Source organism: Denticeps clupeoides, chromosome 17 (genome assembly GCF_900700375.1).
Source record: "Denticeps clupeoides chromosome 17, fDenClu1.1, whole genome shotgun sequence".
Classification (NCBI taxonomy): domain Eukaryota; kingdom Metazoa; phylum Chordata; class Actinopteri; order Clupeiformes; family Denticipitidae; genus Denticeps; species Denticeps clupeoides.
Genome location: NC_041723.1, coordinates 4,526,521 through 4,551,474, shown reverse-complemented (window position 1 = coordinate 4,551,474; position 24,954 = coordinate 4,526,521). Strand labels below are relative to the sequence as shown.

Below are 24,954 nucleotides of genomic sequence, written 5' to 3'. Positions count from 1 at the left end.
TCGAAGGCCCATTAATGATCCAGGCGGAAATTCAGATCTTACGTTAACGTTGATATGTACATTTCAGTTTTATTTTATTTTACCATTTTTCCTTTTTTCACAGAACATTGTGATGGATACAGTTCCAGCATTCTCTCCCCTCGAGCTTCCAAGAGAATTCAACACTGGTTCAAGTTAGCACAGTTAATATGTGCTCATCGTCATCATCAGACAATTCTAAAGATAAATATTATTAAACATATGAAACATCAAACAAGACAACCTTACACATAATACGTAATCTCTTTTGTAGTGTCCTTCATAGCCACGTGGCCCAGGGTGTAATCGGAAAAATGTCTTGAAAACACTAATGGCACGAAGGGGATTCCTCTGCCTTCCAACATCAAGTGTTTCCCGTGCAGGTTTTCTCAAACCAGTCACTAGGTGATGCCAAACCTGTCCTGTTGACCATGCAGCTGTGTGGAAAATCACAAACACACTAGAAAAACTGAATCGAGGGAGAAAAGGCATCACGCAACAAGTCGTTGGCGCCAAAAAGAAAAAGAAGACACAAACGGAAGAAGGCCAAAATGACGATCGCATTCCGACTCCTAAGGCAACTGAGATGGACACACATCTGTCTGCCTGCGTCAGAGTTACGGGATCCTGGGGTCTATGCTGGTTCTGGGCTGAGATGAGACGCTTGGGATTGCAGTCGTTTGGAGGGCAGCAGGAGGTTTGGCTGGTTGTTGTGGGTTTTTTTTTTTTGGTAGTGGTAACAGTACAAGGATGGGGAGCGGGGAGGCTCCTCCTCTCATTCTTTCACCAGTCTGTAGATGTGATGCTGGGCACCATGCTCACTGGTGGACACCTCAAAGACATAGGCCACACATAGCAGCGTCTCCAGTGTGTCCCGGTTGGTCACCACCTGTTAAAAAGCAGAAAATAATGCTAATGTAGTTTTTTCATGAAATATTCAACTTACTTTTGTTTTGTTGCCGTGAACTAAAGTAGTACAAGAAATACATGAGTGAGAAATGCACTGAGTTCAAGTGCATAAACCTCAGCTAGATAATAGAGGGTAAATTGAACTTTATATTGCGCCAAACAGAATGGACCAATTGTTCCACATTAGATGTCACTTACAATATGTGCCTCTCTTCACAATTTTTCTCACACTGAGACATGCTGTGTGTGTGTGTGTGTGTGTGTGTGTGTGTGTGTGTGCGTGTGCGTGTGTGTGTGTATGTGCCTGTGTGAGTGCGTGCAACAGCTAATGTGAAGTAAATCAGCCCATTGAGAGAGCACAGGGCCGCCAGTGAGAAGGCCTGTTATGCCGTGTCGGCTTATTGTCCACTGAGTGGGCTCAATATGATCCTTGTCTCCCAAAGTTCAGTGACAATAAAGTGGTGAGGAGAGACGGTCTTCATGTTGACGTTTTGTTGTTCTGCTGGAAGTTTTTGCTTTTCAGTGTCGGTCCTGAAATGTCAAATTTCTTCAAAAACATTTAGGGGAAAAAGATAAAATGGAAAATCTGTTCATTAACAGATCAAATTGAGAATTGTTAATTTTTACACCTTCTACACATCTATTAAGCTTGAATATGTGTTGCATGTGTAAAAACTAAAATGTATGGTTAAGTATTTGCTATTGTTGTCAGATGTACAGTACAGGCCAAAAGTTTGGACACACTTTCTTTTTCAATGTGTTTTCTTTATTTTCATGACCATTTACATTTCTCACTGAAGGCATCAAAACTATGAATGAACACATGTGGAGTTATGTACTTAACAAAAAAGTGGAGACCTGAACTCCACAGTCACCGGACCTGAACCCGATCCAGATGGTTTGGGGTGAGCTGGACCACAGAGTGAAGGCAAAGGGGCCAAGAAGTGCTAAACACCTCTGGGAACTCCTTCAAGACTGTTGGAGAACCATTTCAGGTGACGACCTCTTGAAGCTCATCGAGAGAATGCCAAGAGTGTGCAAAGCAGTAATCAGAGCAAAGAAACTAGAATATAAAACATGTTTTCAGTTATTTCACCTTTTTTTTGTTAAGTACATAACTCCACATGTGTTCATTCATAGTTTTGATGCCTTCAGTGAGAATCTACCAACGTAAATGGTCATGAAAATAAAGAAAACACATTGAATGAGAAGGTGTGTCCAAACTTTTGGCCTGTACTGAATATAAAGAAAAATCTAATATTTTGCAGTAAATTCATCATGACAGAGCTTGCTATAATGAATGTTTAATTCATTCATAACCAATCTAAGCAATTAGCGCATTCATTTTTACAGCCCTAGTTAAAAATTATACCGTATATCTAATATCATATTTCTTCGACTATGCATTTCTTTGTCTCTTTTCCATGACAAGTATCTGTGCACTAAGTGTAAAATGGCTGATCTGAAGAATGTTATTGAGTGTTATTGAGTTTGCTGAAAGGGTTTCATTGGTCCACTGTGATCTGTTTGGTAATTTCATTGGTCTGATATGACGAGATTAATGTGTTGGCGGCAGGAAGCTAGTTAGACTATAAAAGTACATAAATTTGCCGCACCATTGTAAAAGCCTCAGTCCTGCATGTGCGAAAAAAGCAGCGGCTTATATGGCAGAATGTTTATGGTAGTCCAAATTCCCACATTTCTTCATATATAACGCACATGCTTTCTATTCTGTCTAAAATGATCTGCTTATATGTACGATGTTATGTACAAGTTGCGGGTGAACGTTCACCTGTAGGATGGTGAAGTTCTCCAGTACGCTGTTCATCATGTATTTCTCCGGCAGGTGCTTCAGCTTGTGGATAAAGTTGATCATGTACTCGCAGAGCGGAGAGCGGTGGATTCTGAACACGTACCGGCCGCTCTCCAAACGCGCGTACTCCGTCTGCAGGGGGAGGAGGAGGCCGTGAGGGGCGTGGGAGAGAAATGTGGCCGACTCATCATGAAAAAAACGTGTTACGTTCAGCACATGTCACAGACCCATCCTGCACGGTGTAATAACCGGATTCAGGTGTAAAATGTGTTGCTTTAATTCAATTCAAGTGAAATATGTGATGCGGCGAATGCAGCACAAAGGTGCCGCTAAGTGTAGAAATCTTCACACTTATGTGGCCATTAAGCACATTACGCTATGAATGGGCACACAAATTTATTTTTATATGTCATACCGAGGCAATATCGTATGTATATGCACGTTATCCTTTGTTGAGAAAATTTAAGTGTCATAACCACTGTCAGCCATAATTCTTAAAAACATAGATAACAGAGAATCACATTCAAACACATTCAAATGAGCCACACATTACTGGCCCCATCTGGTAATTCTTGCTTACCTCCACTTTCTCCACCACCTGCTTGCCAAAGGAGCACACCTTGGTGGAGGAGGTGATGATCATGTTGTCGGAGCTCTCATACTGGCTCGACACACCATAGAAGAAGGAGCTGTCATCCTGCAGGTTGATGCTTAGGTCGGCCTGAAAAGGAGCACAGGTAGTATTTTGTTTCTGATTGTTTAACTTTGACATGGCTGCTGCAGGAACCCATGGCGGAGTGGGCAAATGTGTCTTATGCTATATATTCAGTCCACTCCAATCCAGTATACAGGATAAAAGCCAAATGACCAAACAAGGAAAAGGCACATTTCACATTGACAATAAATGCACATAATCAGAAACTCAGGAACACAAGACAAGGCAAAATGTCTAGATAAATAAAGTTACTTGAGCAATGGTCTCACAGAAGTGTCTGTAACATTTTAATAGCATTAAAGTTCTGGAAATTGCACTGGGATTAGCCTGCTTTGATCACCACCGTTCAAACTGACAAACCTAAAGTGAAGTGATTGTGATACACAATCGCCCGGGGAGCAGTGTGTGGGAACGGTGCTTTGCTCAGTGGCACCTCAGTGGAACCTTTGCAGATCGGGATTCGAACCGGCAACCTTCTGATTAAGGGGGCGCTTCCTTAACCACTAGGCCACCACTGCCCCAACTTGTAAACTTGTAATTGTAATCTATAAACACATTCACCTTCTGGGGAACTGTCTGTAACATTTTAATAGCATTAAAGTAGAACAGAAGAAAGTGAGGAATCTGATCATTATTAGATGAATATGTTCTGATACGTCACAATGATGTTTGTGTGTTTTCAACAGATTTACTGATGACCATTGAACTCTGGTTCATTTTTTTTTCATACTTGTTGGCTAATGTTGAATATTTTTCAGCTATCAACATGTATAATCACAAAAAAAAGTGTGGTGTTTGGCTCACGGGTAACTTTTTGCTGGAAGTTTGAAGAAAAAACAGAAACTAGCCAATGAAGATCTGCTACCTTTCTTATTATGATAGTTTGGACAGATTAGAGGATATTTGGGGTACACTTACCCCTTCACTCAACACTGAACCAAAGTTATATTCTGCAGAGTCTGAATATAGTTTTTCAACAATGCATTTAATCATGAAAAAGGATAGTTCACATTTAATAGATTTTTGATGTTTTGTGACCAATTTTCGGGCAGTTTAGCTTGAAAAAAAAAATTGTGGGTCCATCCGTCTACCATCTAGTCAAACTATTATTGGATTATTTGCGAAAGTGAACATAATCACACACGAATTAAATTAGTCAGATCATAGCCATTGTAATAATAGCACAGGTTGGCTAAAACAATTAGGGGGCATGACCAGACACAACTGCACTAGTTTGTGAAGTAGATAAAATTAGTCGATTTTCAACTGGTCCACTGCACAGGTCTGTGGACACCTGGATTTATTTCAATGCAAAGTTTTGTTCCTCGGCGTGGTGAATCATGGCCGCTGAGTGTGTGTAACACGTAACCCAGTTACGAGAAGCCCGATGGCTTTGCTCAGCACACGCCTACTCAGGGTCAGGGCATTGGGGAGTCATCACAGCTCAACACAAGCCTCAGCCGACCCTTTGTAAAGCCTGACAGCTAGCAGTGGCCCAAGCTCATGTTGACTTATCTTAGACTGCCAATCCAACCACGGCATTCCCAAGATGCCCTGGACTGGATGGAGGGCGCGGATTTAGCAGGTGTCCCCAGAGAGCTCCATCAAGCTGCTTGAGGTGCCATTGTTCAGTCCTTCCTATTTTTGGGTGGTTGAAGGAGATCCCTGTTCCTGCTTATGTGGCTGGGATGAGATCTACCTTCATTTATAAATGCCCCCCAAAAGTGGCGCCCCTCCTCCCGTTCACCCTTGCCACCTAGGCTAACCTACCATACCCATAATTCCCTCATTCGTCTTCATTTTCCCCCCGGTGAACCTGTGCCCCCCCCCCCCCCCCTCCCGACGCTCCCCTCACTTTAACAGCCTGCGAGGGAATTCATCCAATTACAATCAACATCCCGCTACGGCCATAAAATCGCATTATGCTGTGCCCGGCTCCTGTGTAACAATTTAGCATGGCCGGCTCAAATCTGATTCTGCTGGCACTTCAAAAGCGCCAGACGATCCGTTAGGACAGGGCCAGGGGCGAGGTGCAAGCAAGCGGCCCCACACCGATCTGACAAAATTCAATCTCGAGCGCCATAGCTTTGGAGCACGGCTGGCAGGGCTTGTCAGCGTTTCCATGCCAACCCGAGCCTCGGGGCAGCCAGAGCCGTGACCCACACCTCAGCCGGTGTTGCCAATCTTTTATTGCTTCGGAAGCTGATAAACACCACAAACTGATGCATTTTGGGAATGTTTTAATGCTCATAGCACAGCCATGCATGCACACGCAGAGCCCCTCCCCCAAAGCCGAGGTGCACCTGAGGTGCTGAACCAGGAAAATTATTCTTATTGAACTAAACGTGGGGGCATTAACCGGCAGCGTCAACATTGATGTTTTTCTGCTCTTCTTTTTGCCTAGAAACCTTTTTGGTATTTATGTAACAACGGAGAAAGTAAATTGTTTTTTTAGAAAGGGGCCAAATAATCTCTGTTAGATGGATGGTGACCACACTCTGCCTGACCATTCCTGCATCTAAAGCTAACATTCCAGAGTTTCAGACCCCTGGGCTGAGGTGGGTTAATCTAATGAGGCTAAAGCGCCTACATCACATACGAGACCTTAGGTCTGAACACAGTTCTACTGAGAAAACACAACATTAAAACCTGATTTTCTGATTATAATGCCATCTATCAAGTGGCAGGATAACAGTAAACTGTCAGTTGACACAATGGGTAAGACTGAAAAGCAATGCCGTAATCTACCAGAAAAAGTGAAAGTGATTGTGACACACAGGAAGCACAGCACATGGTGACACAACGAAATGTGTCCTTTGTGACCGAAATGTGGCCACCTACTGTGGAGAAGCTATTCCTTGATGACAGTGGATAAACAGCATTATGTGCCCTGTCACACTGGTCTGATGAGCACTGACCTCTAAATTCTCCAGATCTCAATATGAGCATCTGTGGCATGTGCCCTAAAAGCAGGTCTGACCCATGTATCTTGCCAGACTTAGCAGCTAATGTCTTGGCAGCACCTTCAAAGTGGAGTCTATGTCAAATCAGAGCTGTTTTGGTGGCAGAAAGAGCTACACGATATTTGGCAAGTGGTTTTAATGTTGTGGCTGATGTGTCTAAGCCTGCCTGTAATGCAGAACCTAAACAGATAAAGAGAAATAAAAATACGTATCGTGTTTAATCGTAATAAATGAATCAACCGAGAAATGCGAACTAAATGATGAAATCCCTCCTCCTCTCCTCTCTATAAATAATTCCGTACTTGTGGTGGGTTCTGGGAGGGGGGACAGGTGTCCAAGCTCAAATTTCTTCTGTGAAAGAGCAGCCCTGTCACTCTCCGATTCAACGACCTCTGCTCACACACACACACACACACACACACACACACACACAGAACGCTTGCCCTCTGGAAGGTTCGCCGTGCCTTCACAGTCTGTTCTTTTGAATTCATTCATCGTGTCTGGTTTAGGAGAGAAGTCAATTCATTTAAGGCTAAATGACATTATAACGATTTCAGCCCGGCTTATCACATTAGGCCCAATTAGGGCAGCACTTGTGCTGAAATGATCCCATCAGGTATTGGCAGATGCTGTCTGCCAACGGAAAGCCGTTTAGCCCGTGATTTAGAACACGCGCTTTGGGCTAAACCTGGCGGTTGCTCAAATGATGTTCTCCTAAGCTGCGAGTCGACAGCTACTGTCTGCATTATTATTGTACCCTCTAACATCATTCATTTGCACATACAGTATATCACTACACAACTGAAAAAAAAATGCGTTTGTTATAGTGAAATAAGTGACTGCCCTGCTCACCCAGAACTTGACGAGGAAAAAAGCGTTGGGTGGGCCCTTCTCAAAAAGCTCTTTCAAGCCCCCTTTCTTCTCCGGAAACTTGTCATAAATCTGCCGTATATCCACTGCCTCCAAGTAGGGGTCACTGAAGGTGGGGTTGGACTGGCCGATGTGCACAAACAGGTGTTTGTTGAACTGAGGAGTGCAAAGGAAAAAAAGGTCAAAGAATAAAGAAAAGGTTTTGTTCGTCAGCTTTGTGCTGTAGTGAAGGCATTGGAGAAAAAAAACAATCACATTCTCAGGGTCCTGCGGCTGCTCCAGGAAGGCGGAGAACTCGAGCATGCGGAGCTTCGAGCCGGCGATGCTGCGGCCCTGCCATGGGGGGGCGCTAGGGGACATGGACAGACCTGCTGTGCTCTCGTAGCCTAGAAACAACACACGTAAGTGTTGTTTTACACTCCTGTATTATAGCCACTTATGCCGGATGTTTTGGCGTCCATACCTGTTATGGCCGGGGGGCCAGAGGCCTGCATGGCGTAACTCTGTTGGGAAAAGGGCTTGACGCTGCATGAAAACATGAAAAATTGGTATGTTTAGTGCATTTACATAATGACAGATTTGTATCTCGTGCAGATCTCATTAAAAGCCCTTGTGGCAAGACCAAGAAATTGGTACATGGGCAAGTTTGTTTTGATCTCAGCTCTGCAGACACACTTCCCTCCCACAAAGGCCAGACGTGGTCTTAGTCACGGAAACCACGTCCAGACGAAACCAAGACACGCTAAGGGAAAGAAGGAAGATGGACTCACTCTTCTGGCCCAGCAGGCTGTCCTGGAATAGCACTGTGCCAGAACTGGGAATTGAAAACAACAGAGGAAGACACTCAAGCTTGTGCTACTTGGAAAAGTTCCTGCTGTTCAACCAGGCCAGTTACACACACACTCGCTCAACTCACCCCTCCAGCGCCGGGGTACATGTGCCGGGACAGGCCCGGAAGAGCCATCTTCCCCTGGAAGGTGGTGGCGGAGATGATCTGTGCAGATGACATGGTGGCCATGCTCTGGAGGGCTTTATCTTTGGCTGCCTGGTCCTGCATTCAGACCAGGAGATGGCCAGAGGTTAGAAAACAGCTAGACATCTGCTGACAAGCCATAACACATTCTCCCAGACCAACAGAATCAAAAGGTTCGAATCCCAATCCACCAAGGTAGCACTGAAGTGCCACTAAGTAAAGCACCGTCCCCACACCCTGCTCACTGGGCACCTGTCATGGAATAAAAAACTGAAATCTACACACACAATAATGTTATATATGACTGTTATATGACTGCTGGTGGTTTTACAGTCTGGCATGGTGCGTGGGATGTCACTCCTGGAGGTCAGGCTGGGAATGGTGGCTTCATCTTAGGCAACATGAGCTGCAAGGTCTTAGTTGTCGCAGCGTGACAGCTAGGAACACCATAGTGTCCCTCAGTCATCCCCAACCTGCTCACTTAAGTTGTATTAATGGTGCTCCATAAAGCACGACGGGACCATCTGAGGGCGTCGGCTGGGCCAACACATTCTTCTTCCTAGAACGGGCCAGCAGTGGGGGCTGTGCTGAAATATGACAGGGACATGTGGTCATGCTCTGAGTTACAAGAAAGGGCCATCGATGGCCTTGGCAGCTGAGCCGCCAGGCGGGAGGCTAGCGCTGCAGCCACTACTGTGTGACCTCTGAGTTGAAAGTCAAACTGGAGTGCAGCAAACATGTCTGCAGTTCACAGCGGGACAGGAATGTTGCAGCCACTAACCTTATTCCCTCACCTGTGAGACTTTACATGAGAACAGGAGAAACACCTGTTCAGAACACATTAGCAGCCAATAGTCTGGAGTTTCAAGGTGGATCTGCAGTTCTGACCTGAACATTCGCAGCACGTTCCACAAATGTTCCTACTTCTATGGCCCAGTTCTGGTGCCCATTATTTCCATCCACTTTTGATGACAGACAGCATCAAGGTTTTCACCTGTCTGCAGTAGCCTTGGACCACTTAGATCTAAGCGTAGGTACTAACCACTGGATGCTTAAAACACCCCATCAGACCAGATGGGGTGTACCAGACAAGCTTCAGTGCAAAAAAAGTGAAGTGAAGTGATTGTCACTTGTGATACACAGCAGCACAGCACACGGTGCACACGGTGAAATTTGTCCGCTGCATTTAACCCATCACCCGGAGAGCAATGTGATGGGGACGGATCGGGATTCGAACCGGCAACCTTTTGATTACGGGGCCGCTTCCTTAACCACTAGGCCACCACTGCCCCAATCTCTACTTGGCCCTTGTGAAGTGAAAGTGATTAATGATTGTGGATGTTATGCAGAGTCTTACACAATTTTCCAGCTCACATCTAATCAACTTCGAGACCTGCCACAGCCAACCTGTGAGCTGTGCCAATAATCCATGTTATTCACTTCAGTTCTCACTCTTTATAACGTGGTTGGTGGACTCCTGAACTGTTGTAGCATAATAATCTGTGGCATAACAACCATATGAAGAGCATACCTTCAGCTTTACCTGGATCTCCCTGGCCTTCCGTCGCGCTAACACTTGAATATGACTGGACACCTGCAGAGAATGGAGCCCTTATTATGCCATGAGGTGTGACATCTAGTCTTATGCATGACTATAATAAAAAAACACTGAATGAAATCCTAACACATTATTTTGGGCTACACATAAAACTTAAGATGTTTTAAGATGTTTCGTATACAAAAATTGGACACGTTGCCAGATTGGACGGTTCCCATTTTCCAAATGTTTTGAATTATAATTAACATTATTGCACCAGTCTATTCAACATGAGCAGTAGATGCTCTGTGTTGTTTTATACCTTTTGAAATGTATATTTTTCACGCTGTCATGTCATGAGCATGGCAGCAGCTTGAGCCCCCGCCTGCGATGGGGGCAAGCTGTGAGGTCATGTATCAAATGCCAAGGCCCCTATTGGATTCCAAATCCCAGCCGGTGAGCTGCGATGTGCCCTCGTTTGCCCATAACTTGGCAGGCCGGACCACTCGGGACTCTAACGAGCGAGGCTACATGAGGTGCTGAAGAGCCACACCGTCACACGATCCAACCACCATCTGCGCCGGGGCCCGCGGGCGGTAAATCACCCCCACGCAGGGCCCATTTCAGCAGAGAGGGGGCTGGGATACGCCTCTCCCCTCACCACCACTTCCCCTGTCCGAAGCTCCCATCGGTGTGCTTGAGCCTGGGTCAGATACTTATAGCCAGACAGGAATAACATATGACGACAAGAAGTTTGTCGGGTCACAAGCACCTCACCTGCTTTCGCGTCCGTGTCTTCCCCGTCCGCAGTTTGATGTATCGCGCTATCAGCTCATTTCGTCCTGCAGGGGTGACAGGGCGGAGAAGGAGTCAGGCACTGTTCAGATGGCATCGGGTTTAAACACTTGGCAGTATATCACCGAGTTGGTCCGAAATGCCCGGGCCACCCGATCTCAGGGCTGAGCATGTGGACGTGGTGCATGAAGACAGAAACGTATGCATGAGGCCTGAGGCCTGCTAGTGGAGGGTGTCAGCAGCAGGGCGGGCAGGGAAGTCTCAGGGCCGGAGGAATTAAAAATGTTTACCGAGGGGTAACTTGTCAGGGGGGCCTTCTGAGATAGCTTAACCGAGCAGGGATGAGCAGGACGTTACAGTGTCTCTCAGTAAATGACTGTGCTTGCATGCAACTACCTGTGCAATAGAAGCCAAATGGGGGGGATTTTGAGTGGTGCCCTGCACTGGGTGAGTCCCCACCCCATACCCAGGGCTTGGGCAGCCGCGACCTAGAATAACAGGACTAAGCAGTTAAGAATGGTGAGTGAGAGTGGACAATATAATAGTAAAATCAATACAAGATAAAATAGGATTGACCACAGCAACGACTCATATCGGAAGATAACGTTTGAAACAAAGTGTGTTCAACAAACAATGTACTTGGAACAACAGACCTAGAAATTAAGAGCTGTGTGTGTGTGTGTGTGTGTGTGTGTGGACCACATGTTTGCAGTGGAACAGCACTGACAGACGAGTCACATTGGTGGAGCAGGTGGAAGGGCTCGGCCATGCGATCTGGGCAGGGGCTTGTGGGTTCAGTGCCTCACAGAAAACACACAGCGGCCAGTGAAGGAGTGAAGAAGGAGAGAAGAAGGAGCGACGGCTTGCTCGGCCCGATCAGCAGCTGGCGAGTGCGTCAATGTTTATCGAGCATGTCTTTTACGGCTGCAGTAAATCTATGGCCTCATTTGTCATAGCTTCACATACAGAGTGTCAAACCCACCATGTCCCTGACAAAAACACAACGAAAATGTAAATAGTGATCAGATGTTACTGTGAACAAGAGCATTAAGCAAATTAATAGTGCATGTACATGATGCTAAGACATTTTTTTTTAAATCTGCATGTTTGGCCTGGTAGTGGCCATGGGCCAGACGTGTGGCGAATCCATAACCATTCTAGCTCCTCCATACCTGGGTGATCGTTTAACCATGTATGGTCCTACTAGATCACTTAGATCTGCCAAACAGTTACTCCTCAGTGTTCAAAGATCCAGGTTGAAATGTGTGGGTGATCTGTCATTTGCAGTTGCAGCTCCCAGACTATGGAATAAACTGCACATTAGATCACATTACATAACCATACATAACAAATGGAGATTTTTAAATCAAACCAAAAAAAAGCATTTTTATACATTTCCTGCCTGGCCCGGAAAACTGTCAGAGCGCTCAATGCTTATCAGAGGCGGGCACATATTAGCCCGCTCTAATCCCTTTCGGGTTAATAACAGTTTGGGTGGCTTCCCTGCTCCCACCGACAGACCGCAGTCTTAATGAATTGAACTTAAGTTCCTCAATAGTGTTCTTTTGCCACCAAGAGGTGATGCTATTGACTTTGTCTAGATAAACTGAGAGTGGAAAGTTTTTGACAATAACATGTTTGCCCTGTTGGGTTTTTATAATAATTATTCCTTCTTTTTAGGTGCCGTGTATTTTGGTTCGAACCTGTGTAAATGTGAATGACAGACGAGAAGTGGAAACCTCAGTCTCCGTCTCTTGCTGGCCACTGTGGCCCACAGAGCGGCCATTGTATTCGTCTGACCCGTCTTCACGAGTCACAGATGAAATATCGCAACCACTGACATGCTGGCGGCCTCCCGGGTCAGAGGGGGCGCAGGAAGCGGCGTGCAAACAGAGAAGGTGATCATTAACGAAAAAATAATGGATTCAATTAAAACATTTACGACAGCATCGATAAATGTCTTGGCAGGGAAGAGGGACAGTAAAGGAGTCACATTATGATGAGGTCAGAGTGTCCACTGGGACACGTCCAGCAGGGGGCGTGGCCAGACTCTCCACCATGGCATCCTGAAACCCCTCCCCCCTCAAGTCCACACCCTCTCCCACCTCTCTGCTGAAGGTCAAAGAGAGGTCTCACCAGGCAGCTCTCATGTCACGCGAAGGTGCAGCTTCTCCCTGCATCATAAATCTGTTTCCCGCACCCCTTCCACGGTCTCTCTTTCTCTCTCTCTCTCTCTTTCTCTCTCTCTTCGCTCTCCTCCCCTGCACATTCCACACATTCCAGAACTCTGACTCTGCAGCTCGCTGGGTGCTGCATCTGCTCAGCGGGAGGGCGACGGGTGTCACAAACAAACAACTTCAGCCACAACACACAGAGCTACAACACACACACACACCTTTCGTGATAACACACCCACCCTGAGCATTCCGGAAGGAACTATCTGGCGGCAGGTGCCTCGCTGACTCCTTCGCAACAGTGAGTGAGAAGGGTGCCAGTGAATGAAATCATCTGCTGCACGCATGATGTCCACCTTCCACTTCCGCCAAGGACAACGGCGGCCCTTATCCGGCGGCCCTTATCAGACGCCCTTATCCAGAGCGACTTACAATCAGTAGTAACAGGGACAGTCCCCCTGGAGTCACATTTTAAAGGACGCATGTGTGAGAGACGGAGGGAGGGAGAAGACATCTGCTGCCCATACGGCGCTTGCTACAGCACTCGCAGGGCTGGCCGTGGGAGAGTCAGCCACACAAAGGCCACATTTAGTCTGCAGGAATCTGATGTCTGCGTGTGATTTCCCCAGCAACGTTTCCTGACAAACCACCTTTCTGCGCCTGAGAACACCCGAGGGCACACGGAAAGTTCTGGAACAGGGCAGCGCTGTGGAGTGTGACACTGAAAAATGAAAAAAAAAGTGCACTTACACAGACCCTCTGCACAAGAACTCTGTTTTTCTCCATCTCACAATGTTCAACCTGTCAACCACCCAGACTTACAATCATTAAATGCCATTGTTCTAGAACCAGCCAATCTAGTGTCAGCTCACAAAGGAAAAAGATCAAAATGAACAAGTTGCCTAGTTCCTTCTTTATAAATAGATCTGTATTTTGTGTGAGTCTAAGCTTGGTTCAAATGCTCAAACAGACTGGACCCAGTCTGATCCATGTCTGTGCGTAACGGATTTGATTGGGTCATGCCTATGGATGTGTCATGCAGTGCACCACAAAGTCCATCAAAAGTGAGCAGCGCTTAATCATTCGCATTCACCATTTTAGAAAAAGAAAACACATTTCCTGCTTCATCTAATACCCACACCAGCACTGAGAATTGCATGCTTTATTTTGACCCTGCAATAATTCTCTGATTTGAAAACACATTATGACTCAATACAGCATAAGGAAGGACTCCGCATGTCACGATGAAGTGCTGGAGACTCACCTTGCACCAATCTGCATGACAGCAGGGCACTTAGAAGGCGCATTTGAGCAGACAATCAGGGCTGAAACATTTTATGTGGACCGTCCAACGTAAGTATAGTGTTGTTTTCAGTTCTGGCAAATGCCAGATGCCTGCGGGTTAGTTTGTGTTTTTTCCCTTTTGTTTCCCCTGTTTTCGGCCCTCGCGCCGTTTGTGTTGGGGCAGTGGTGGCCTAGCGGTTAAGGAAGCGGTAATCAGAAGGTTGCCGGTTCGAATCCCGATCTGCCAAGGTGCCACTGAGGTGCCACTGAGCAAAGCACCGTCCCCACACACTGCTCCCCGGGCGCCGGTCATGGCTGCCCACTGCTCACTCAGGGTGATGGGTTAAATGCAGAGGACAAATTTCACTGTGTGCACCGTGTGCTGTGCTGCTGTGTATCACATGTGACAATCACTTCACTTCACTTTGTTATTATTAATAAAATCCCATTCCCGGTTTGTCCTGCCTCTGCGCTTCCTTCCCCCGTCAGCTCGCGGACGTGACACCGCAGAGAAACTGCATGATTGCGTCACTAATGTCACCCGAAGTATTTTAATTGGCATGTCACTTTGGGCTCCATAATCCCTGAAGAAATTTAGGTAACTAGAAAAGAAGTGAAAGCATCGGTTTTGATTAGATCCTGATAAACTCGCCAGCTTCGTGACAATTCTGGCCAAAAAACAGAATGACGGAAAAACAGACGGCTGGACCCCCAGAGAAGCCGTAGTCAGAAGAGCTCTTCCTCGAAGTAGCGTCACTGTAGATCATACGTAAAAGTGAAGGTCAGGGTAATGGCTACAGTTACAGGGTGCAGGGCAGGAAGGGCCGCAGGTGGTGCCACTCCACCCGTGGGATATGCCTCTGAGGGTTTCAAGTGTCTCCGTGTGTCACACATGGCCGGGAGCTACAGCCAGCATCCTCTGAGCAACGGCGCAGTTCAGCTGCGGCAAAACAAACAGCTTTATTAAAACGTCCCCCTCGGCCGGGGACATCAGCTAATCTCTCACTTGGCTGAGAAAGCTAGGACCTTGGTGAGGGATAACCAGCCTTTTTCCAGACATTTTTTTTTTACATCCAATAACATAACTAGTGACAATTCGTCCAAAGGAACAACCAGACCTTCTGTGAATTTTGGTCCATGTCAAAAAAACAAGTGGGTTTGTGACTTTTCACACTGACCACACAAAAGTATTTAACTACGATGGGACGAACGAGCCAAGATTGCAAAAGAATCTATAGTTACATGTATCACAGAAGGATTTAGGAACGCTAGCATTTTCCATGTATGCAATTCCATGTATGGGGCAGCACCCTTCTGAAAAACAATAATGTACCCGTCCTCGCAGGTACTTTTTTGTACCTTAGTCATCGATACTATTTAAGGCACTTTTGTATACCTGTCATGACTGGAATTAAAAATTATATTTACATTGCTGTGGTGCCCAGGGAGCTGGGGGTTAAAGACCTTGCATAAGGAGCCACAGACGTGGGGAGGCTGGGCTTAGTCCCTTGAGCTATACGCTGCTATGTCTGTCTGTCTGTGATTTTTTTTCTATGATTGATGTATTTTCATGTACATTCCTTTTGTCCTTTCTTGCGTTATGCTGCTGTAAAAAAAGTACTTTTACAAACATGAACATCAGCCACTTTTGGTCAAATCCACTAGCCATTCAAACACTATTGTGCAGCTGAAATCCTGCAATTTACAAGCATTTTTGGTGGTACATTGGGGTTAATTGTGATCATTCCCATGTGGTGCAGGTTCCTGGGTAAAACTATGTACTTTCCCAAATCATGTACCTTTCTGGGAGGTACAACATGGTATCACAAAGGACCTGTCCTGTACTTTTTGAGGTACAATCAACTGAAAGGAACAATTTTGTACCTGGAGGTTTAATATTGTACCCTGTTATTTCTCTGTGTGTACCAGCAAAATGATATGTGCACACATCACAATATTTCTTAATCAAATGTAGAGGATGGCAGTTTTTTTTAATGCCAGGATTTAATGCCAGGATCACAATATACAAACGTATACCAATTTTTTTATACCAAGTATTGGGTCCAACTATGAATGCGAGGGGACCTTACAGTGTGACAAAGGGCGACATTTTCATTGCGAGTGATAAAAACATGTTGTGGACATTGACAGGTTCACCCGTTCAAATTCTTAAATAATCTGCATGTGTGGTATGGCGGCAAATGTGGTCCCAAGATGACTATAACAATGCCATGAACAAGTGCCATTATGAGCAAATGAAACAAAGTACAAGAAAAAGGATCGGATCAGTGTTGCCGCACTGGGTGGTTTTGAATTTGATATTTGAGGAAAAATCCCCTTGGGTGTACAGGTTGTCAAGGAACCCAATTTTGCAGCATTCCTGGATGATTGTGATGGGAAACCTTTGCATATCTGGCAACGCTGCTTGCACTACTTTGAGCACATATATATTATGGGTTTAAGTCATCCAGAATGAAAAAGTAGGGCTGTTCGTCCCATTTTAAACAGAATGCCTCATAGTACCCCTATATAAAGTAAAGATTTTTTTTTTATGTAGATTGATAACTACTATATGGCATTTCATGGCATGACATTCCTCACCCAATGACACATGTAGATATGAAGGACAGTTGGGTTAATTAGCTTGAGATTAATTTGAAGTGTAGTTAGTCTCCCAGTTAAGACACCGGCTTTTGGCCCAAAAAAGTGCCACAACAAATCAAATCAAACAAATCAAATCACATCAAATTGGGCTGAACTGCAATGGAATTGTTACACTCGCCAAAATGTCCTCACATGTGAAAAGAAGTGGTTTGCAGACTTCAGTTGAGTCCGATGACCCATCTGCTGAACTCCACCACGCTTGTGAATTAATGGCAGAAGGTAAAAATCAAAGCAATAATCAGTTCATTGATCCACCATGTGAAGTCGGTGGTGGTCTGCTGCTCTGGTACATTGTGCTGACCCTGACCCTTAACACGGTTTAGGGGTTGAGAGATAGCTGCCACCTCGCTCCTCTTCTGCTCCTTTGCCAGCATCGTAAATCTGACGGCTGCGCATCACGGGGCCGCGTCGGAAAAGGCGCGGGCTGCTCAGGGTGGGGTGAGAGGGCGGAGGAGCAGCTGGAGGTGAGCTGAAAGGCAAATGCACCAGCTGACTGGTGGACGGACAGACGGAGGGGACGGGTGAGTAATGGCGAGCCGCTAAATCGTCACTCTGAAGTGCGGGAGAGGGGCGGGGGTGAGAGAAACAGAGACGGCGGAGCATAAAGACGTAACAGGTGCGGAGAACATGAGCGAAGACCCCCCGCCCACCGAGACAGTGACACTGCCTCGGTGTTTATTTGTCCCCATCCCCTGGCCCATAACAGGAGCTCAAAGGGTAAACATCTATTCTGGACTCGGGTTACAGCCGAGCTGCCTTGAACCCCGCGGCCGAGGGCAGAATGCATACCATTCCTGGCGATCCGTGGCGCTCCCCTCCGCTCTTCATCCACCCCTGACCCCCCCAGGGACGAAGGCGGCACTTCAGTAAGCCCCCACCCTGCTCCGGGGGGCAGAATGTGACACCTGCACCCTCCCTCTGCAGCCACCATTAGGCCCGGGCTTTATAAGGGGTTTAAATCGCTATTGCGCGGCACGATGACAGATCCTGCATGATAAGCACGTGGTCAGGTGTGCGAACGCTCACGCCCGCTCACCCAACCTGCCCTCGCCCAGTTTCGACCATGAAACGCCGCGGCCAATCAGCAGCTCATCTGTTATCGGCCGTCTACTGGCAGCTCAGATGCGGGAGCCGCTCGCCAGGACATTTATATCAAAGAATACAGACTATTATAACGCCCTAAGGATTCTATATTTATCCACCGGCTATCACATATCCACAAGGTCCCAGGTTCAAACCCCACTTACTACCATTGTGTCCCAGAGACACTTAACCCTGAGTGTCTCCAGGGGGGGACTGTCCCTGTAAATACTGACTGTAAGTCACTCTGGCGTCCGCTGAATTCCATAAATGTAAATGTGCTGGCTAAATATGAATGTCTTTTTGTTTGTGTGTGATTATTTCTGTCACACAGAAGATAAAGATGCTTTTACCAAACACCATTAAACAGTCTAGATGATGGACAGCTGCCCTGCACCCTACTTTCTGGATTTTGGTTAAAAAAAAAACGGAAATAAATAATATACTTTGGGAAACCAACGTTTGCAGACACGATGAGGTCAGCTCTTCAGATGATTTATATGTGGGTGTATTGTGACTAATTGCATTTTCTGTACTTTTGGGATGACTGCCGTACCGTACATCTTGCCCTCGTCTGACAGGATGATCTTGCGGCGACCGCAGGGCGGGTAGATGGCCAGCGCCTCCTGGAAGCTCTGCTCGATGTCGGGGCTCCACACGCCCTCGGCGTCGTTCTCCAGCGGCTTGTCCAGCGGCTCGGAAAGCTCCTCGCTGGTGTCTCCTGGCGAGGGGGCCTGCACCCATTCCGCCGACATGGTGGTGTCCAGGCAGCGCCGAGCTCGGAAGGGGTAGGGGGCAGGGGGAGGGGTTGTTCTGTGCCACTGCTCCCCTCAGCCAGGAGGGGTGGGATGAGGTTCAAGGGGAATTTTGAATTTAGAGGGGGGTCTGAAGGGAGGGGGGGGGGGAGTCTGCCAGGCTCAAGGAGAACCAGCGAGAGGAATCCTACGAGAGAAGCAGAAAAAAGAATGCGAGTAAAATTGCACAAGGGAGTCGAAGGAGAGAAAAGGCGCGGTGAGGTCAGGTGGCGTGGGAGGAAACCTACGCTCCGACTCTCCCCACAGCCAATGCCTCCACCATAAGGTCATATCAGCCCCCAACCCCCTCCCCCCTTCTACTTGGAAAAAGCACCTCAGATCAAAAAATTAGATCAGCCAGACAAGTGAACCAACAGCATGGCAGCCGAGAAAGGGGCCGATGGAGACGGTTACCAAGAAAACACATGGACGGGACTGCAAGACGAAATGACTTAAAAACGCATCATGATATCCACTACAGTACGAAAAAATCCTGACAGGTCGCAGAAATCAGATTAGCAAGGATGTTTAAATTATGACCACCGAGCAATCACACCAAGTGCCACATATCTCCTAAAACTTCTGTATCATCTTGTTTGTCCAGATCCCAGTCTTCTTCTCACCTTGATTTGACAATAAAATATCATTTTTAGAGACATGGACATTGTTGGCAACCCTCAACAAGAATGTGTCTCACTCATCAGTCTTTTCAAAGCCTTTGATAAGCAGAGTTGAAAATTAGAGGTGTAATCTGTGGCTTCAGGATGAATTCAACTCTGACTCTTTGGTAAACAATTCCATTTATGATCCATCATAAAGTAGCAAAGTAGGAATATTCCATTAATTCAACTGAATAAGGTTATTCAGGGTGTGGAATATAATTATGATCTAATTTGGACATCAGGTTGAGCACACACTTTAAACAGAAGGACATTGAAACAGAATACCAGAATAAAGGTTTTACACGCTATTCAAGAAAAAGAAGTGAACCTACAACCTACATGGGCCACCAGGGAAGCGCTAAACTGTTTATTGGCTCGCTGTGCCCGTCAGACCTAGCTGGTGCTAGTGCTGATTCACACCACAAAGGACGGGAAGTAAGGGAAGGAAGCCGCATTAGAGCGCCAGGAGTCTTTAGGACAGAAAGGGTAACATGGACCCCTGCAGAGGTTTAAGGGTCCATTACAAAGCTAATAAAAATGTGATATTTGGATTTTTTTTTTAGCTTCATTGGGCTCATTTTATTAATTTTTGATAAAAAAAACAAAAAAAAAATGCTATTCGTTTTTGACAAATCCAGTGCTTGAAACCTGGAAAAAAAAATCACAGGCAGTTTTTGGTAAGTGTGTGTGCCTGTGAGAACAGAAGGAAAGACGAGTAACACAACGCCACATTCTGTGTCTGAGTCAGTCACCCTTCTTCCTGTGGGACCCCTAGTGCTTAACAGCCACTTCCCGTCGCGCACACACAGCACTCACACACACACACACACACACCCAACACACACACACATACATATACACAAAAGAAGCAGACTTTTTTTACACAGACAAACAGAGATGTGGTTAAAGAAAATGCACACACACACACACACACACATGCACACGTGCCCAGATTTCCACAACAAGTTCAACATATGCTGCGGCGGGGTCGTGTCATACGTTTAAAGGGAAACCAATTAGACAGGCCTGTCTAAAGTTTGATGAAATGGCTTGCCGTTCACCGTAAAACATTTCATAGATTCCCAAACTGGGGAGCGGGAAGCTACCCCGAGGAAACGAGAAACAGATGAAGCATTGTAGCCAGTAAAGTGAAATACACTCCCATGAACACACAGCACATAGTAAAGGTAATCCAGTCTGTTCATTAAAGTGCTAACAGTACATAAACACAGGCACTTGACGCGAAGGTGACGCGCTGCTCATTTTGTGAAGTCGCTCCCCCACCGGGATCGTTTAAAATGAGAGGAATGATGAACATATTCATACCACAGAACCAATTTGGTTATGATGATTATGATGCAAATTATTCAATTGTTCACAAAAGTTTATGACAATTTGATCAAATCAATGTAAGCAAATGGAGTTGAAAGCTGATTGCAGATCAGTGCATCGGTGCATGATTTCCACACTTCCAACCATGATCTGGCAGAAACAACTAAGAAGGGACTTCCTAAATAAGTTCAGTGAATATACAACAGTGAATGTAATAAATATTATTCAGATAATATTTTCGTTTTTAACCAAGTGCATTTCTGTAAGTTTTATTAACTAGAAGCTAATGTGAAAAGCAGGATTAACCATTACAGGGGTGTTCCCTCAATCAGTCTCCAGCAGGGTTAATTGATATAAGCTCTTCTGTGACCCCACCTTCTCAGGCCCAGCAGCCCCCCCCAGACCCAGACCCACAACTCCCGGCTACAGTCGAGACGCCACTGTCCCAGTACAAATACACACAGCCAGACACAACACATGCATATTCGAATAGACCCACCACCCACATCGGCCCATGAAAACAGCTGCGCCACTGTGTCCACTGCGTGTGTGTGTGTGTGTTAAGGAAGTAGGCTGCAGGGGGCACATTCAAGGGCCTGGCGGGGCACAGGAGGGCAGGCGGGGCTGCTCAACTGGACACAATCTCCTCTAATCGTCCGTGGAATGCAAAGCTGGGAAACACAGCAAGGGCCCAGGGTTGCGGCTCAGAACGGGAAATCATCAGCAGACCAAGGAACAGGATGGGGTAGTGGGTAAGGAAGCGGGTTCGGGTTCAAATCCTAACCCTGTAGATTCAAAGCGCCGAACCACCAATGTGCCACTGGTCCCCTTGAGCAAAGCACCGTCCCCACACACCGTTGCCCGGGCGCTTTGCATGGCCGCCCACTGCTCACCAAGGGTCATGGATTAAATGCAGAGGACACATTTCTTTGTGTCACCATGTGCTGTGCTGCAGTGTATCACTTTCCCGACGTGCATCGAGCCAGTCTGATGCTGGAGCGACTGGCCTCCATTCAGCAGACCTTCCACTCGACCTCACCATGGAAACCAAGGCCGGAGCCAACACCACACGCCTAGTCTCAGGGATCAAGTCTCGCAAGTCTCCTCACACCTTTCAAGTGACGAAAGTCAGCGCAACAGCACCTCCACACCACACCGTTCATAAAGGGGACGGCACCCATACCCTCAGTCTATAAAAAACGTGCCGCCACAACGAGACCTTGTGAGGGATTCCTAATCCCTGGACTCACTCTGTCTTACTTAGAAGGGGCCGCGTGCAGCGTCTAATATCCTGAGGTGGACGTGGCGCGGGAACCGAAAGCAGCGCACACGCCTGAAAGGAAAATTCATTTCAAACACGAGCGCTGAAGGGGGCATATCCCGGAGACGGACATGAAATCCGATTGGTCCCGCATGCACCGCTGTCCATTAAGAAGCTGACGCCTGGATGTTTTTATAGCCCTGGTTTCCAAGGGGAATGCTGCCAATGTAGGCAGAACCTGGAAAAAAGGGTTCACCCGTACACACATCTCGTCCGAGGGCCGCATGAACACACGCCCTGACATCACCGCCGGCGGAAGGGAATGTCCATTCTGTCAGGAATACCATCATTAACATAAACCCGGCGGCCTCCGGATCAACCATGCAAACTAATTAGAGCCGGTGCAGCGATACGAAATGATCTGATATGTTAATTAAATATTTTGGAGCACTGCGGGGTGTAAATCCAACGGCCAGACCCTCGGTATTCATAATTGGGAGTCTTTTATGTGTTAATATGAAGGCAAAATCTAAAAACATGTTGCAGCAACATTTGAGGAAGAAAAAAAAAATATATATATACGGCACATTTCATACTGTGAATACAGTTCAGGATAATTATTCATTCCTTAAATGAACTTAAGCATAAGAAGAAGAAGAAGAGGGAACGGAAGTGAGTCCAGGGAGGGGTAAAATAACGTAAGAAAGCGGCCCAGCCGGCCCAGGCCGCTCCCTCGCCTGCTCCACCTGTTGCCTGCGATCAGACCCGGCCCAAAAATATGAAGGCCGCTGTCAGCAGGGCCATGCACCCTGGGGAAACCTGCTCCAGCCCGGGGGAGGTCATTATAAATGAAATTAGCCAAATTACACAGCGGCAGCCCCAACCGCTCCCGTCTCGCCAGGGCGCCCTCAGTACCAGATATTTAATATTTCTCCGCCTGTCATGTCGCACAGGCTTGTGCATTAAATTAGTATTTCATTTTTTTCTCATTTGACCATACAAATTATACCAAAAATGACTGCAGCTGAATGGATTGATGCAAGTGGAACCAACTTTGTCACAGTTGCAATGTTCTTTAAAACACTGCTCAAAAAAATGAAGGGAACACTTAAACAACACAACGTTACTCCAAGTCAATCACACTTCTGTGAAATCAAACTGTCCACTTAAGAGGCAACACTGTCATACAATAAATGACAATCAATTTGACATGCTGTTGTGTAAGTGGAATAGACAACAGGTGGAAATTATAGGCAGTTAGCAAGACATCCCCCAATAAAGGCGTGGTCCTGCAGGTGGTGACCACAGACCACGTCTCAGTTCCTCTGCTTTCTGGATGATGTTTTGGTCACTTTTGAATGCTGGAGGTGCTTTCACTCTAGTGGTAGAATGACACAGAGTCTACGACACACACAAGTGGTTCAGCAACAACCCAGCAACAGGACCGCTACCTCTGCCGTTGTGCAAGGAGGAGCAGGAGGAGCACTGCCAGACCTGCAAAATGACCTCCAGCAGGTCACAGACTCCATGAGGGTGGTATGAGGGCCCGATGTGCGGTTGGCCCTGGGTTCCTCCTAATGCAAGACAATGGTAGATCTCATGGGGCCTGAGTGCGTCAGATGTTCCTAGAAGACGAAGGCATTGATGCTATGGACTGGCCCGTCCTTTCCCCGGACATGAATCCAACTGAGCACGTCTGGGACATCAGGTCTCGCTCCATCCACCAACGCCACATTGCACCACAGGCTGTCCAGGAGTTAGCAGATGCTTTAGTCCAGGTCTGGGAGGGGAGATCCCTCAGGAGACCATCCGCCACCTCATTGGGAGCATGTCCAGGTGTTGTAGGGAGGTCAAACAGGCACGTGGAGGCCACACACACTTCTGAGCCTCATTCTGACTTGATTTAAGGACCTCACATCAATGTTGGATCAGCCTGTAGTGTGTTTTTCAACTTTAATTTTGTGTGACTCCAAATCCAGACCTCAATGGGTTGATACATTTGATATTCGGTGATAATTTTGTTGTCCGCACATTCAACTATGTAAAGAACTTACAAGGACTTTAAGTATTTAATAAGAATATTTCATTCATTCAGATCTAGGATGTGTTCCCTTCATTATTTGACAAGTGTAATTGTTGCAGAACACTGACATCAGAATAAAATCCTATTGTACGCACACAGTCAGAATAATATTAACCATTCATTAATCCCTATGATTGATATTATTATGATATCATAATTAATATATTGCCGTTGCTGTTTGTCAGAATAAAATACTGCACCCACCTGTGGATCCGCAGTAAGGAGCAGAAAGAAATATCCGTTTTAAAGGCGCAGGAATCCCGACAAGCATTCCAGAAATTCCAGATATTTTATCGAAGTATGTGAATTACATAAATAAAAAATAATAATGATAAAGAAAACGCGAGACTTTTCGCGGCGGAACGGGGCCGAGTTTTGGGAACTTGTTCTAAACTTCACATGAAGCGAGTTCTTCTTTACAGAAGAATAATAACGACGACAATAATGATAATAATAAGAATAATAAAAGACTCACCTCCTGAATGTCAGCATTTATGACGCCTGTGTCTGGCGGCTCCGAAGACGGGGTTTTTTTTTGGGGGGGACGTTTTGTGCGGAATACCGGACTGTTTGTCCCCTTCCTGCCGAGCGGCGTGGAGCGCGATGGAGGCAGGAATTCCAGGAATGAGCTGTGGTATGATATGAAGGCTGGACGGGGGGGAAGACGAAAGGAAAGCGAGAGGCAGGACGTAAAAAGGGAGGGTGGGGGATCGCAGGGGAGGGCCCGGGGTCTGAAAAGGAAAAAGACCCGCAGCCCCGGCCGGAGGAGGGGGGGGGAGAAGGAAATTACAGCCAGAGACTCGGGAGGGCGGCGTTCAAACGTTTCTTCGCCGATTCCGGCATTTTCCTCGACAAATTAGGGCAGAAATGTATTCAATATAATATATTCAATCGTTACAAAGGGTTGTCTCGCCATTTAAGAAGGTTAAACCTAGCTTATAATATATGTAGAGAGAATATATAATACCATCTTTAAACAAAAGAATCGAGGTTTATATAAGTAAAAAATATTATTGTAGAGTTGTGG

At 46.4% G+C, this 24,954-nt stretch overlaps 1 protein-coding gene and 1 long non-coding RNA gene across 2 annotated transcripts; one reads left to right on the top strand and one right to left on the bottom strand.

The window, feature by feature from the left end:
- Positions 1 to 38: 38 nt before the first annotated feature.
- tead4 (TEA domain transcription factor 4) lies at positions 39 to 24,607 on the bottom strand. The gene is made up of 12 exons (XM_028958736.1): positions 24,403 to 24,607; positions 18,352 to 18,737; positions 10,576 to 10,640; positions 9,793 to 9,855; positions 8,205 to 8,339; positions 8,059 to 8,102; positions 7,752 to 7,813; positions 7,544 to 7,674; positions 7,271 to 7,444; positions 3,321 to 3,461; positions 2,720 to 2,872; positions 39 to 907 (listed from the first exon to the last, which is right to left on the bottom strand). The coding sequence occupies exons 2-12, from the start codon at positions 18,548 to 18,550 to the stop codon at positions 794 to 796; spliced, it is 1,281 nt and encodes a 426-aa protein (XP_028814569.1). The 5' UTR covers positions 18,551 to 18,737; positions 24,403 to 24,607; the 3' UTR covers positions 39 to 793.
- LOC114767163 (uncharacterized) lies at positions 11,337 to 14,135 on the top strand. The gene is made up of 3 exons (XR_003742897.1): positions 11,337 to 11,483; positions 12,274 to 12,491; positions 12,562 to 14,135. It is a non-coding gene; the product is annotated as an uncharacterized LOC114767163 (long non-coding RNA).
- Positions 24,608 to 24,954: the final 347 nt, after the last annotated feature.

What these genes read in the sequence shown, in the direction of transcription:
- tead4 (XM_028958736.1), bottom strand. Translation starts at nt 18,550, where the DNA reads ATGTCGGCGGAATGGGTGCAGGCCCCCTCGCCAGGAGACACCAGCGAG. An exon ending in AGACGAGGGCAAGATGTACG is followed by an intron (nt 10,641 to 18,351) that starts GTACGGCAGTCA and finishes TCACCCCTGCAG; the next exon opens with GACGAAATGAGCTGATAGCG. An exon ending in AGATCCAGGTAAAGCTGAAG is followed by an intron (nt 8,340 to 9,792) that starts GTATGCTCTTCA and finishes GTCTGAATGCAG; the next exon opens with GACCAGGCAGCCAAAGATAA.